General features: G+C 44.3%; 1 protein-coding gene across 6 annotated transcripts in view; it reads right to left on the bottom strand.

Moving 5' to 3' along the window:
• Positions 1 to 1022: 1022 nt before the first annotated feature.
• MPP7 (MAGUK p55 scaffold protein 7) overlaps positions 1023 to 14437 on the bottom strand; it is a 151786-nt gene continuing 138371 nt past the window's right edge. For 5 of the 6 annotated variants that reach the window (XM_064162776.1, XM_064162772.1, XM_064162775.1 and 2 more), the window contains 5 exons: positions 11925 to 12005; positions 8729 to 8822; positions 7476 to 7584; positions 5070 to 5213; positions 1023 to 4147 (listed from right to left, as the gene is read on the bottom strand). In XM_064162776.1, the coding sequence (XP_064018846.1) occupies positions 3968 to 4147; positions 5070 to 5213; positions 7476 to 7584; positions 8729 to 8822; positions 11925 to 12005 (608 nt within the window). In that variant the 3' untranslated portion in view covers positions 1023 to 3967. Of the gene's footprint in view, positions 4148 to 5069; positions 5214 to 7475; positions 7585 to 8728; positions 8823 to 11924; positions 12006 to 14437 lie in introns of those variants that run through there. The other variant, XM_064162777.1, reaches the window with a different exon arrangement.

Here is a 14437-nt window from a genome sequence, read left to right on the forward strand (position 1 = left end):
TTGAGAGCAAAAGGATCTTGGGCAAATTGCAAGTACAAATATTTTTAAGCATCAATAGACAAAGAACTCTTAATTCTGTGGCTGTAGATATTGCAGCAGCAAAAATAGACTCAGATCGGAACTTTTAAGTGTAAATCTCTGAAGAAACTATTCGCCCTTTGAGGCAATCTCAGCAAAACTAAATAGGAGCTTTAGTGAGTAAAAAAATCTCCACACAGAGCAGAAACTTCAATCTGAGCACATGTGGGAAATGCAGAGTACTGCATGGAAACAAACCAGAAGGGGCTTAAAGGTTTTCTCTCTAATCCTGCTATCTGTCAGGCTTTTTCCTTTTCTGGAAAAGACACAACTTGATGCAAAAAGTAACTTAGATACTTACCTCACTTTGAGCCCTACAAATGAATGCAGCCTCCCATGGGACTTGTGAGTGGCCTTAGAGCACCCATGTCCGATGAAGAGCTGCCAACTGGTAACCCAGGTAACCACTCAAGCATGTTGCAAACCCAGGCAAGCTGACCTCAGTTTCATAGAATGACCTTAAAGATCATCTACTTCCAACACCTCTGCCATGGGCAGGGACACCTCCTCTACTAGACCAGGTTGCGTTGCTCAAAGTCTCATCCAGACTGGCCTTGAACACTTCCAGGGGTGAGGAGTCCACAAGCTCTCTAGACAACCTCTTCCAGTGTCTTACCAACTTTGTGGTAAAGAACTTCCTAATGGCCAATCTAAAGCTACTCTGCTCTAGTCTGACCTACCGACATAAGCCTTCTCTCTCAGAAAGAAAATGGTTTATTTTGGAGCATGCTGCAAGAAAGGGAAATCATCTACTTTTAAGAATACAGCCACAAAAGTAAAGATTCTAAATTTTAGTCCTTGTTCTAGGTTGCTTTATTTTTCCATTTAAAGACAATTGGAGCATAACAATAAATAGAAAGACTTACAAAGTAACTTACTAAGGCAGTTCTAAGGTCATTAAGCCTATATGCTGTGGTGCAATTTACAAAAAAGAAAGAAACACCTTCAGTGATGTATCAATAATTTATTGGTTTGCATAAGAAGGTATGATCAGATTTCAGGTGAGACATCAACCAAGGACCCGATGGCAGATTCAAGTATAGAGCATGGTACAATATTAAAAACACTATCATTTGTTTGACTGTGGCAAACAGCTAAAACACAATAAAAGCATCTGGACTTAACTGTCAAAACATACAGTTCTCTAGAAACCCACACAGCTCAAACTGAATATTGGAAACATGTTTGGTTGTCTTTGTTTCCAAATTCTTAGGAGTCAATGGAACAATCTCCGTACTCCCCCCACCTTGGTATCCCAGAACAATTCAGCACATTGGCTCAGTGTCCATCATGATAAGCAGGGCTGTTGGGCTAAGGCATTTTTCTGCCTTGACCTGCTATCATTTCCACCTCACAGAGGCTCACAGCTAAGATTTACTCTGCTTTAAGCTAACACTGTTATAATGATTTTCAAGAACAAAACAGTAGTTGCATTAAAACTCTTTCTCACTCCTGAAAGACTCTGCGCACACCATGCTCTGTTGGTTGGATTTATGCTTTTGTGATTCCCTTTCTTTTGCAGGTGTTACAATTCAGGAATTAGCTCCTGGCTTGGAGTTGGGGCAGGCAGCCATCTGTCTAGGAAACTCTTGGCAGGACTGTGCTGAGGAGCAGAGGGTCAGCTCTCTGTGAACGCAGCGAAGCGCTGCACAGCGTCCTGCTGCCCTGCACAGCAAACTGCGTAGAGGGTCCTCCTAGACCACACCGAGCCAGGAATGGGAATGAAATCAATTTCAAAAGGACAAGAAGAACAGCCTGCAGGACAGCTAGAACTCTTTCTACCAGGGAGTTTGCAGATTACTCTAGTTCTTAAAGAGAAAAGCAGGTCTCTTACATGAGTGTTATTGTACGCTAATGTTGTGTGACAGCCCAGGTTAGGAGCAGCGTTAAGAGTGTTTCTGCAAGCACTAAAGCCCCTCTTGCTGGAAACAGCCAAATCCTGAGAGATGCTGAGTGCCTTCTCAGTTTGGTTTCATGGCAAGAGATGGTGAGGGCACTTGGTGCCTTGGGTAAAAAGACCCACTGAATTCCAGATGCCCTGAAACAGTTTGATTTCCAGCAATTAAAAAAACAAAAGCAAAGAAAACATTTTCTCAACTCACACAATTTTGGTGCAATTCATTTAATCAACAACATTTTATTTATGTTACAAAAAAAAAAAAAAGTTTAAGTCCACCAGGAAAAGGGGTGAAATTTGACAAAAGTTACATTAGAGCATTTCAAGCAGAGTGTGTATCCCTACTGGGATTCAGGACATCTATAACTCCTGCATAAACATTTCCAGACTCCTGGAGATTTTGCTGTTGTTCCTTCCATTTCGCTTGTTTTATAGGACTCTAAGCCAAATGCAACGACCCACACATTAAATACACATTGAGAATAAAACTACAACATCTGATGGCTTCATCAGTGTAGGAACTAAAATAAAATATTTACATGGAATGTTGAGCTCCATTTACAGGGACAGACTCAGTAAGCTCTTCAGCAAATGATCACACTGACAAGAAATGTAAGAACTGAACATCCCTTTTTCAACCCTTTCATAAATATATCCAGCTTCACTAAATTCTTCTGTCCTTAAACAAGACAGCTATATGCTCTTTTCAGGTTGCCATGAAACATGGTTTCCTGTTCCAATGCCACAGACAGGACGACCTGAAGGCAGCAAGTTCCTATCCACAGTCTGTACTTAACAAGACAGATTCACAACACAACACACAGGTGTTACTTGGTCTTTACAGCTGTACTCGCTTCCTGCATATCAGTAGTAAATAAAATACTAAATTATCTATATTAAAAATACATCATCTAATATACATTTGAACACACTGCCACATCAGATCTTAAAATGAGGTTTCCAACTGTGTCTGACCAGTGACAAGGATATTTTTGTACAGCGAGGTCTACATCGCTAATTAACTTTGGAGTGGAGACAAAGTATGTTATGCTACCAAAAATATCACTATGTAGTAAACAATACAGAAAAATAATCTCTTGCAAGTGCTTCCCAGATCTCTGAGGCATCCTCACCAACTGTTTGCAAATTTCTGCTGGGAGAACTGTTGTAAAGGATGCCAAAAATAATTTAAGTGAATTAAAATGGGGGGAAAAAAATTACTCTCTACTTTGTTGCTGATCATATAATTTTGCCCCTGATTTTGCAGATTAATCCCAAAGGCTTTGAAGTTATATACATAGTAACTCACTTTTCCCCTGTTTAAATACATATTCCTGTGAGTTTTCTTGGTTGTGCCATGGAAAGTTCCAACCCATTCATGCTCCCAGCAGAGTGTTACACCATTAAGCCACTGAATACATCTCCCTTTCTGTGACTCTGTAAGTGCAAAGGAATCCTAACATCACGTTGAACAGATAAGACAAGGTTCACATCAATTATCTTGGTACATAATTAAACTATGATGTCTTCCTCATAAAAATGTTGGTCACTTTTGCCTATTTTAGTTTTCTCAAGCACTTAAGGACTAATCACTTCCAAGTGCTGATGCTCTTTATGGGAGCCGTTACGCTTAAAACCATCAAAGTGCTGAACTCCAGCATTAATTAGGATCTTCTGCAAACTCTCCATTAAAAAAGCTTACCTTGGAAATACACAGAGGATGATAAAGAGATGTTTGGCAGTTTTGTTACACTAGTATTAGCTCACTTTATGGAGCAGTGTAAAACTTCGGTTTAATCTGACTGTTCTACTCCAAAATTGTGGGCAGGAGTGAAGACACAGGAAAACAAGATGAGTTCCAAGTGCATGAAGAGTGTACCTGCTGCTCAGGTAGAGTTAGAAAGCCCTCTTACCAAGAAAACAGCCATCAAGTAACACCTAACCATACCTTGATGCTGAACACAGCTTATGTTTTGTCTGTTTAAAATGCTGTTAAGAGTGTAGCCAGCTGACAGGAACCCAGAAGGTCTCAGTCTCCAACCTGTCAAAGGTTGTTTTAAGCTCACTGTAAGCTGCAGCGAGGTCATCGTTGACTATCACCTTATCAAAAAGGTGCCCATACTGGCTCTCCATCACGTGGGCAGATTTAATCATCTCTTGGAAGTCTTCTTCCTAGCAAGACCAGTGCAAGGTGTAGTCAGACCAGAGCAACATCACACAACTCGCTCTGTGGTAAATGCAAAGCTACTTGCTTAGTTCTCATCTCACCAGGAGATAGAAACTCTGCTTTTAATTGAAAAATCATTACAGAAATTGCCATGATAAGTGATCTCTGAGAGCATTCTCACAAGCTGACTTTGCTCAACAAGCAATTCTTTTATCTCTCCCCTTGCAGTGACACAATTAGTCACTGTGTGGTAATTACAGAGATGTTTTCTGTTAGCTGTACCAGTGGAAAAATGTTTCCAGCTGTTTACTGTGATGATACACTCAAAGTTTCATGGAATCACAGAACTGTCAGGGTTAGATGGGACCTCAAGGATCATCCTGTTCCAACCCTGCTGGCACGGGCAGGGACACCTTCCACTAGATCAGGCTGCCCAGAGACACATCCAGCCTGGCCTTAAAAACATCCAGGGATGTGGCTTCCACCACCTCTTTGGGCAACCTGTTCCAGTGTCTCACCACCCTCATGGTGAAGAACTTCTTCCTAACGTCTAATCTACATCTCTCTTCCTCTAGCTTGGATCCATTCCCCCCAGTCCTATCACTACCCAACACCCTAAGAAGTCCCTCACCAGCTTTCTTGCAGCCCCTTTCAGATACTGGAATATCACAACAAGGTCTCCTTGGAGTCTTCTCTTCTTGAGACTGAACAATCCCAACTGTCTCAGCCTGCCCTCACAGGAGAGGTGCTCCAGTCCTCTGATCATACTCATGGCTCTTCTCCATTTACTTTTAGTTTCAGCTTGCTATCAGCATGTGCTAGATTACAGTGCGGGGATGATGCAGGGATCACCTCTGCGTTCAGGGTAAACCACCCTAACAAAACTCTTGACAACTCTCACGTTTTACTGTCTGTAACTCTACTTACTGTAAAGGGTTTTGCAGTTCCCTTATCATCTTTACTTGAAATAATCTTGGCATTTTTTCTGGTCTCTCTCAAGCGGTCAAGCGAAGGAGGCTTTATAAATATGACAAAGGGTTTAAATTCATATGTCCGTAAGTGTTTCACTGTCTGGGAAGAGGAAGGATTTTAATTAATTAATTTCACACAATGACATTTACCATAAGAAAAGAACCTTCACTAACCAAAATAAATCCTTAGAGCACTCTTGGAAGGCTATCTGCCTTTTGCTGTCACCCTGCTTTGCTGATTGACATGGGTGACAAAGGGTGACAAAGCTGGTGAGGGGCCTGGAACACAGCCCTGTGAGGAGAGGCTGAGGGAGCTGGGGGTGTGCTGAGAAGAGGAGGCTCAGGGGTGACCTCATTGCTGCCTACAACTACCTGAAGGGAGGTTGTAGCCAGCTGGGGGTTGGTCTTTTCTCCCAGGCAAGCAGCAACAGAACAAGGGGACACAGTCTCAAGTTGTGACAGAGGAGGCATAGGCTGGATAACAGGAGGAAATTCTTGCCAGAGAGAGTGATTGGCATTGGAATGGGCTGCCCAGAGAGCTGGTGGAGTTGCCGTCCCTGGAGGTGTTCAAGCAAAGCCTGGATGAGGCACTTAGTGCCATGGTCTGGTTGACTGGACAGGGCTGGGTGCTAGGTTGGACTGGATGAGCTTGGAGGTCTCTTCCAACCTGGCTGATTCTATGATTCGTATAAGGAGAATTCTCACAAGAAAGACAGCAAACCATACCTCCAAGGGTGACCATTTCTCCTGATTCCTGCATGGCTTGCTGGAAGACTCTACTAGTCCAGCAAAGGCTAGGCTGTGACACCAGTGCCACCAGCAGTGGGAGGATGCGGGGGGAGCAGCAGCACGTTCAGGAGAGGAGGAAAAGCTCAACACACTTTATTAAGAAGAACACATTCTGTGCCCATGAAGAGCAGTGGGAAAAGATGCCTGGGCACCTGGTCAGAGCATGTCAATGATTTGTCTTTTCAGATATGTTTGTTCCACGTTACTCCCTGCTCTGAGTCAGCTGAATGCTGCCATGGCATGGAGTTAGAGATAAGTCTTGTGTTCTGATTGCTTTCTGCCCTGCTGTGTCAGACAGTGGGATCCCAAGATGGCTCATGAGTCTGGATCCCCAGGAGAATTTTTGGCTTCACTGGAAAACAGTTGTGCTGGACACAATATCAGCCACAGGAGCCCCTGCCCAGCTCCCCTCCTCCCTGAGTGTGGGGCCTGGCTTCCCTGGCCACTTCTCTGCCACCACAGCCCCCCCTGTCCTGCTCTTAGGGCACAGTCTCACATCCAAAACTGCCCCAAGAACTGGTCACAAGATGCAGAGATTCAGAAGTCACAGGCTAGCCATGCCTGGAGAAGAAATACTTTGCCTGGGTTAAACAAACTAGTCCAGCTCCTGGAAGTACTGTGGTTATTAGTAGCATAGAGATTCCCAGTGGAGTTATTTAGCAAGGTTGAAAAACAAGGTCAATGAAAGAACAAGTGGCTTAGAAAGAAATGTTCTTAACAATTATCCAGCCAACATCACTTTTAGTGCAGACCTTGACTCATGTCCCCCCTACAAGTAAAACCTTGGCATAACCAGTTTGGTTGCACATGTGAGAGAGAGCTGATGGGCTGGGTGGTTGCTAAAGGCCATTCTGAAACTCAAGTTTCAGAGAGAACCTCTAACCCAAACCAACAGAAAGACAAATGGAAATCTAGGAGCATTTTCTAATTAAATCTTTGGTATTACACTTCAAGATTCCAATTCCATTAATTGCCAAGCTAAATACTTGCCAATATGGATTGAAGTTTCCTTCACTCCTTTCAGAGAGCCTTGCTGTGATAAAGAGACCCAGCAAGCCCAGTTGACTGTCATTCAATGGGGAATAATATGCATTTTAGAATCATAGAATCACTCAGGGTTGGAAGGGACCACAAGGAGCATCTAGTTCCAACCCCCCTGCCATGCCCAGGGACACCCTACCCTAGAGCAGGCTGCCCACAGCCTCATCCAGCCTGGTCCTAAACACCTCCAGGGATGGGGCCTCAACCACCTCCCTGGGCAACCCATTCCAGTCTCTCACCACTCTCATGCTGAACAACTTCCTCCTCACATCCAGGCTGAACCTACCCACCTCCAGCTTCACTCCATTCCCCCCAATCTTGTTACTACCTGATAGCCTGAAAAGTCCTTCCCCAGCTTTTTTGTAGGTCCCCTTCAGATACCAACAGGCCACAATAAGGTCACCTGGGAGCCTCCTCTTCTCCAGACTGAACAGTCCCAACTCTTTCAGTCTGTTTAAGAATCAGTGTTTTCCCTAGACTATCAACACAGAGTGTGAGGAACTACAAGACTCCAAAAGATGTGCTTACTTACATGAGGCTGCACATCCAACAGGCAGACTTTGTTTTTAGCCAAAACTGATCGCACAGAGTCTAAGCTCGTGCCATAGTAGTTGTTCTTGTACTCGCCATACTCAATAAACCTGTGGCAGAAGGTGAAGAGGGGGAAAAAAGAATGGAATTACTTCCATTTACTCCAGAAAATGAAAATAAAGCCAACAAAGCAATCTTATCAGTTTGGTTTATGAGATCTAATTCAGGAGGAAAAATATTTTACTCTACATGAGAGTTTTACCATGTTCTATAAAGGAAATGCTGTCAAGTACTTCAGCATGTCAATGTTAAGAGATCTTCCACTTGACCACTTTCAAATCAGTAACACCTGCTTGTGTTTCAGTTAAAGAGAAAAAAGTACTCCAGTCCAACAGCCCACTAATGTTTTCCATCACCTCTTTTTCTGAACTAATGCAATGTAATAAAACAGTGGATAAGCTAAACAATAGAAACTACTGAAATTTCATTGCACACTACAGAACAGCCAAATTCTCTGTCTCAGAAGAGGAGGAGGAGCGACAGCGGTGCTAATGGAACCAAGGCGGCTGGTTATGTGCTATAAAAGCGCAAGTGCTATTTGCCAGGAGAGCAAACCACAGTTTGAAGCTTCAATAAAACCCACAGCTTTGTGTCTAATACACTTTTGCCCTCTGAAAAACTGGGGCAGAATTTCAAGGTAGAGCATTTTACAGGCTGCTAGAGAACACGATGCTACCACTGTCTTCATTTTAGTTTAGTTTCGTTTCTGGAGGGTTTGCAGGCAAAGGCTTCACTGTAGATCTCCAAATTCAAAAGCAGAGGAAGTGCCTGGTCTGAAAGAGAGCAGAACTATGCAAACATTGACTCAGGTATGTTTGCAGCACTTCCAGTCCCACCCTCACTCCCTACTCCTAGAGCCACAATGCTTTATTGCTATGATAGATGATGCTCTATTAAAAGAATGCTCCTTACACTGAACAGCTATAATTTCAGTGTCCTGAGGACCTGAAGTACTTGGAAGCTTAAAAACATTCATGCTTGCACATATTGCTTTATGAGGTTTTTTTTTTGGTAACTTGGTGTTTTTGCCAGCTTCTTTGAACTGCTTATATATCAAAATGTTATTTTAACACATCTCCAAATCACTGCAACCTACATGCACACAGACTTAATTATCTAAAATTACAACCAGCCCCATTTTATAACGAAGCCATTGCTTTAACAGTGGTTTCAGTTAAAAGCTCTTCAACATACTTGTTATTCTGCACGTCTGTCTCAAACAAGTGCTTGGAAATGAAAATGTATTCGACACCATCACTTTCTTGGCTTCTCCTTGGACGGGTCGTGTCTGCAGTTTCATTAAATGAACAACAACAACAAAAATTAAGGGAAAGAAAAAAAAAAAAGGAAAAGAAGCACAAAACAACATAATGCAAACCAGCTCAGGAAACAGTGAAAAGCCACACAAGCCTTGTGTAACACTCGGCGCAGCAGTTCTCTCACTTCTGATGGACATCGGGCTGCTCTGGATCTTGTGAGCAGCACAGAAGCACATGACAGGAGTGAGTTTTCAAAGCATGTAGGAAAAGCAGGGTTAAAAAAAAAACCTTACTGGACCAGTATGGGATCATCATTTTCAATAACTAGTGGAAAAATGCAATAAAACGAGGACAGCTGAATAATAAAAGGGGCAGCAGTCCATAACAATTACCCAAGCCTCACCACTTGTTAAACATATTAGCATATGAGACCATAAAGGGAAACGAAGCTCACCAACCTGATTTATAAGATGTTCACTAACAAGACTTGCACCTATGGCATCTGAAGCACCATAATAAAAAAATGGGGTGTGAATTTTATGTTTCAGTGCTTTTTCTGGCGACCAAAAGGGAATTGCTCTTTCTTTCTCTAGCCTTGTAGCGTTAACACTTTGTACCACCAAGTAGAATCATAGAATGGTTTAGGTTGGAAGGGACCTCAAGCATCATCCAGTTCCAGCCCCCTGCCATAGGCAGGAACATTTCCCACTAGAACAGGTCACTCAAGGCCTTGTTCAGCCTGGCCTTGAACAACTCCAGGGAGGTTGTGGAGCACAGAATCACAGAATGTGATCAAAGATCAAAGATCAGATTCTGTGATTCTGTGCTCCACAACCTCCCTGGGCAACCTGTGCCAGTGTCTCACCACCCTCACTGCAAAGAACCCTTTCCTAACATCCAGTTAGGATCTTCCCTCTGCCAGTTTAAACCCATTACCCCTCATTCTGTTACTACAAGACCTTATAAATAGCCCCTCCCCAGCCTTCCTGCAGGTCTCCTTCAGATACTGGAAGGCCACCATAAGGTCTCCTTGAAGCCTTCTCTTCTCCAGGCTGCTGAGCTCCGACTCTTGTAGCCTGTCCTCAGAGCAGAGGTGCTCCAGTCCTCTGATCATCTTTGTGGCCCTCCTCTGGACTCACTCTAACTATCTGATGTCCTTAGGTACCGAAGTACTAAGTATAAAATTTGTGCTTATGAGTGAAACTTATTTGTGGGGTTGCCACTTGCGCTTAACGAACCCATTCAGAAGTCCTATTTAATACAAGCTGTAGGTTACAGCATCACATAGTGTCTGCCACATATGATCAAACACAACCTGCTTGCAGCAACACAATCTGGAGTGCCATTTGATAGCACACAGTCTTCTTAGGCTGGCACAAAAGAGGAACATTTCCAAGACAAGAACCCCAGCTCTCCCCTCCAACTCCTGACTTACTGCATTTCAGGGAGACGGATTTCTTCATGTGTTTATTTTCATATTATAACCACAAATTTGGAAGAGAAAAGAGAGAAGGCAGCTTGATGAATACTGGCAATATTTAGAGGCATATTTCTGGGCAAACGGTTGCATGTGCTTCAACGTGTTAAATATTTGGGAACATCTGGCTTTTTGGTGTTGTTGTTTTCAGTACCCAGCTGAAGCAAGTATGTGCAAATGAAATTATTTGCCCAAACCAAATGTAATCTTTTTTTCTTTTCTACCTGATCCATTCATCTATGTATAGAATAGGTTCATTCATAGATTTACAGAATGTCTGCACTTGAAATAGACCTGTGACAACATCTCCCATATTCAGAATTCTGGAACCATATAGAATACAATCATGGAATGGTTTAGCTTGGAAGGGAACTCAAAGGTCATCCAGTTCCAACCTCCTGCCATAGGTAGGGATGCTGTCTACAACTACCTGAGGGGAGGTTGTAGCCAGGAGGAGGTTGCTCTCTTCTCTCAAGTGGCCAGCACCAGAACAAGAGGACACAGCCTCAGGCTGCGCCAGGGGAAATTCAGGCTTGAGGTGAGGAGAAAGTTCTTCACTGAGAGAGTCATTGGACACTGGAATGGGCTGCCCGGGGAGGTGGTGGAGTCGCCATCCCTGGAGCTGTTCAAGGCAGGATTGGATGTGGCACTTGGTGCCATGGTCTAGCCTTGAGCTCTGTGGTAAAGGGTTGGACTTGATGATCTGTGAGGTCTCTTCCAACCTTGGTGATACTATGATACCTCTCACTAGAACAGGTCGCTCAAGGCCTCATCTAGCCTGACTTTGAACACCTTAAGGGAGGTTGTGGAGCACAGAATCACAGAATGTGATCTTTGATCACATTCTGTGATTCTGTGCTCCACAACCTCCCTGGGCAACCTGTGCCAGTATCTCACCACCCTCACTGCAAAGAACCCTTTCCAAACATCCAGTTTGAATCTCATCTAACCTGGCCTTGAACACCTTCGGGGAAGGAGCATCCACAGCCTCCCTGGGCAACCTATCTTCGAGGGATTCCTACATGAGGCTCAAGTACAAGTGTAAAGTAAATCAAGAAATGAAAGCCTAAAACTGTCAAGTTCTCCACATTAAAGAAAATCCAATAAAGTGCTGTAGAACTTCATACAGCACAATGCTGTTCAATGTTAGGGGGGAAAAAAAATCACACTACTTGGTCAGGAGGAAGAGAAAAACCCCCAAAATCCCCAACTTTTTTAAAGCTAATCAAAGGGCTTTAATTAATTTATTCACAGGATTCAACTGTTTATCATCAGTCTTCATTTTTCAGCCAGTCTAATGCACCCAGGCTATTTTGCTGAAAGCAAGCACTGCTACCAGAGCATGTTTCACTGCTTTACAGCCAAATCCAGGGTGTTCTTCAGCTGAGTTTCATTTACTAAACCTCACTGACATTAATCATGTTAAACTTGTACTAAAAGTCTACTGCAGTGCCTCTGAGCCAAACACTCCTATCACTTTAATCAATGCTATTTAAAATACAACTGCAGCAGCACTTTGAAAAATTAGAAAAGTTATTTGGATGCCAAGCAGGCATTTAAAGACCCAGACCTGGAAGTGCCTTAAGGTAATGCAACAACAAAGGCTAACAATGAAGGCACAGCTTTAAGGGAAGAGAAGTGTGATTTTACTTACGTGGCACCGTCACCCCGTAGTGCTGGGTGTCACTGATCAACAGTTTCCTTTTCAGTTCATTCAGTCCAACCCCAACAGGACCTGGAAGAAAAGAAGAAAAACCAAACCTGTGCTGTTTCCCAGCAGCTGGGTCTCCCTTGTCTTCAGGTCTCAGTGCTCTCTGAGATAAGGTGTGCAGCAGAGAGCTGTAACATACACTGGCTCTTAAACAGAGTCATTTGGAAATGCCTGTGGTTCCAGCCTCTCCTAGAATACAGAACCCTGACAAACTTCAGGGGATGCAGCTTGCAATTGCTTTGCTCTGACTTCATTACTGAGGGAAAATCAGCAAAAAAAGTTGACAGCAAAGCTCACTTTCTCTTCTACCGTGACTACTCTCAATAGCTACCTATCTCCAGCCTCAGAGTGCAGACCCCTGAGCTCTCAAGTGAGGCTTTCCAGCACAGAATCTGGTTTGGCTATTTATTTTGCCAGAATATCCTCAATTCCCAGACAAGAAGACTGCAGCTGGCAGGCACAAAGTTCCCCCCAAATCATCTGCACTCCATGTGTCAGCATGGCCTTTTCCTCACTCCCTCCAGCAGCCTGCACCAGACTCCCCTGAGAAGCATTGCTCCCACCTTCTCCCTCCACCCAGGGAGCACTGCTCCTTCCAGCCTTCCAGGCTGCAGGCAGAAATACCACCTGGCCACTGACTGGCTGTAGCTGTCACCAGCCACCTCGGTTGACTGGGTCAAGGTGTCATAGCCCAGTGAGAACAAGAAAGGGTAGCACTTTCCAGGTCACAACCCATTTAGGATATTTGGGTTTATTTGATGTCCATTTTATTTCAAGCTATGCTTGTCTCCTGCATGCTGTCCGACCTGGTCCAAAGCAAGTGTTTTCTTCATCCAGCTGCCAAAGAGAGACCACTCTTGGAAAGATGATGGCAGGAAGAAACAAAGACTGCATGGAAGCAGAAGACCACCTCTACTTGAGCACTGCTGTCTCAGAGGCTATGCACAGGCATTCCTCTTGCCTTCTGGGTTGTCACTAACTCAGCCATTTTTCAGTGCTTTAGGTGTCAGTGAGGAAACTCTGTCCTGTGAGGTCTCCAAGGCTCCATGGACAATCATTGCCTGCCCCTAGGAGCCCTTCATAGAATCACAGAATCAACCAGGTTGGAAGAGACCTCCAAGGGAAGAGACCTCCAACATCATCCAGTCCAACCTATCATGCTGGGCTGCAGGCTGCTGGTCCCTTTCATGGTGTGGCCACGGTGTTGTGTGTGTGAGGGGAGCTGAGCTCTGCATGCTCATGTGATCGTAGCAATGCACTGGCTTCACTTCCACAGAGCCAAGTCAACAGCAGAACACAGAGGACAGTGAGTCCCTGGAACCACATCCCACACAGCACAGGGATAATACATGTGGTTTTAAGGAACAATTCTGTCCCTTCTAGTAGAAGTGACACATCTATGCATGCAGTGCTTCTTAACAGAGACAGCATTAGACATTAGAAATACAAAACCTAACAACCATTGTAATGAAGCAGTGCTCTATTGGTTAATTCCCAGTGCTTCAGCACCTTCAGCTGCCTACTGTTAAAAACTGCTATCTGTCCTGTCTGGTGTTAGAAACACACAATGATGAAAAGCAAACACTTGCTACATTGCTGCTACCCCCAGACCGTGGTCCCTCTGTAAAATCCAGTTTTCTGCACTTATAATTTTTAGATGTTTACCTAAGTCAAACACACATCTACATTTCAAGCCACATCTCTGACCTTGCCTGTAAATCAGCCCATCAGTATGTATAAATGTTTACTTAATATGGTGCACAGCAGCCTCTGCTGGTGCATGTCTGCAGAGGAGAGCAACGTGGTATGGGGATAATAAAAAGAGTTTAGCTACTTAGAGCAAATAGAGATGTTAAAAGGGAAATTCATTCAGATGCACACTAGAATCATAGAATCAGTCAGGGTTGGAAGGGACCACAAGGATCAGACAGTTCCAATCCTCCTGCCATGCCCAGGGACAAACTACCCTAGAGTAGGCTGCCCACAGCCTCATCCAGCCTGGCCCTAAACACCTCCAGCCATGGGGCCTCAACCACCTCCCTGGGCAACCCATTCCAGCCTCTCAACACTCTCATGCTGAACAATTTCCTCCTCACAGCCAGTCTAAATCTCTCCACCTCCAGCTTTGCTCCATTCCCCCTAGTCCTGTCACTCCCTGGTAGCCTAAAAAGTCCCTCCTCAGCTTTCCTGTAGGCCCCCTTCAGATCCTGAAAGGCCACAAGAAGGTCACCTGGGAGCCTCCTCTTCTCCAGACTGCACAGCCCCAACTCATTCAGTCTGTCCTCACAGCAGAGCTGCTGCAGCCCTCTGAGCATCCTCGCGGCCTTTCTCTGGACATGCTCCAGCATCTCCACATCCTTCTTTTAATGAAGGCTCCAGAACTGGATACAGTACTCCAGGTTAGGTCTCAGCACAGCAGAGTAGAGGAATCACCTCCCTTGACCTGCTGGCCACAC

This window comes from Pogoniulus pusillus, chromosome 23 (assembly GCF_015220805.1).
Source record: "Pogoniulus pusillus isolate bPogPus1 chromosome 23, bPogPus1.pri, whole genome shotgun sequence".
In the NCBI taxonomy this organism is placed as follows: domain Eukaryota; kingdom Metazoa; phylum Chordata; class Aves; order Piciformes; family Lybiidae; genus Pogoniulus; species Pogoniulus pusillus.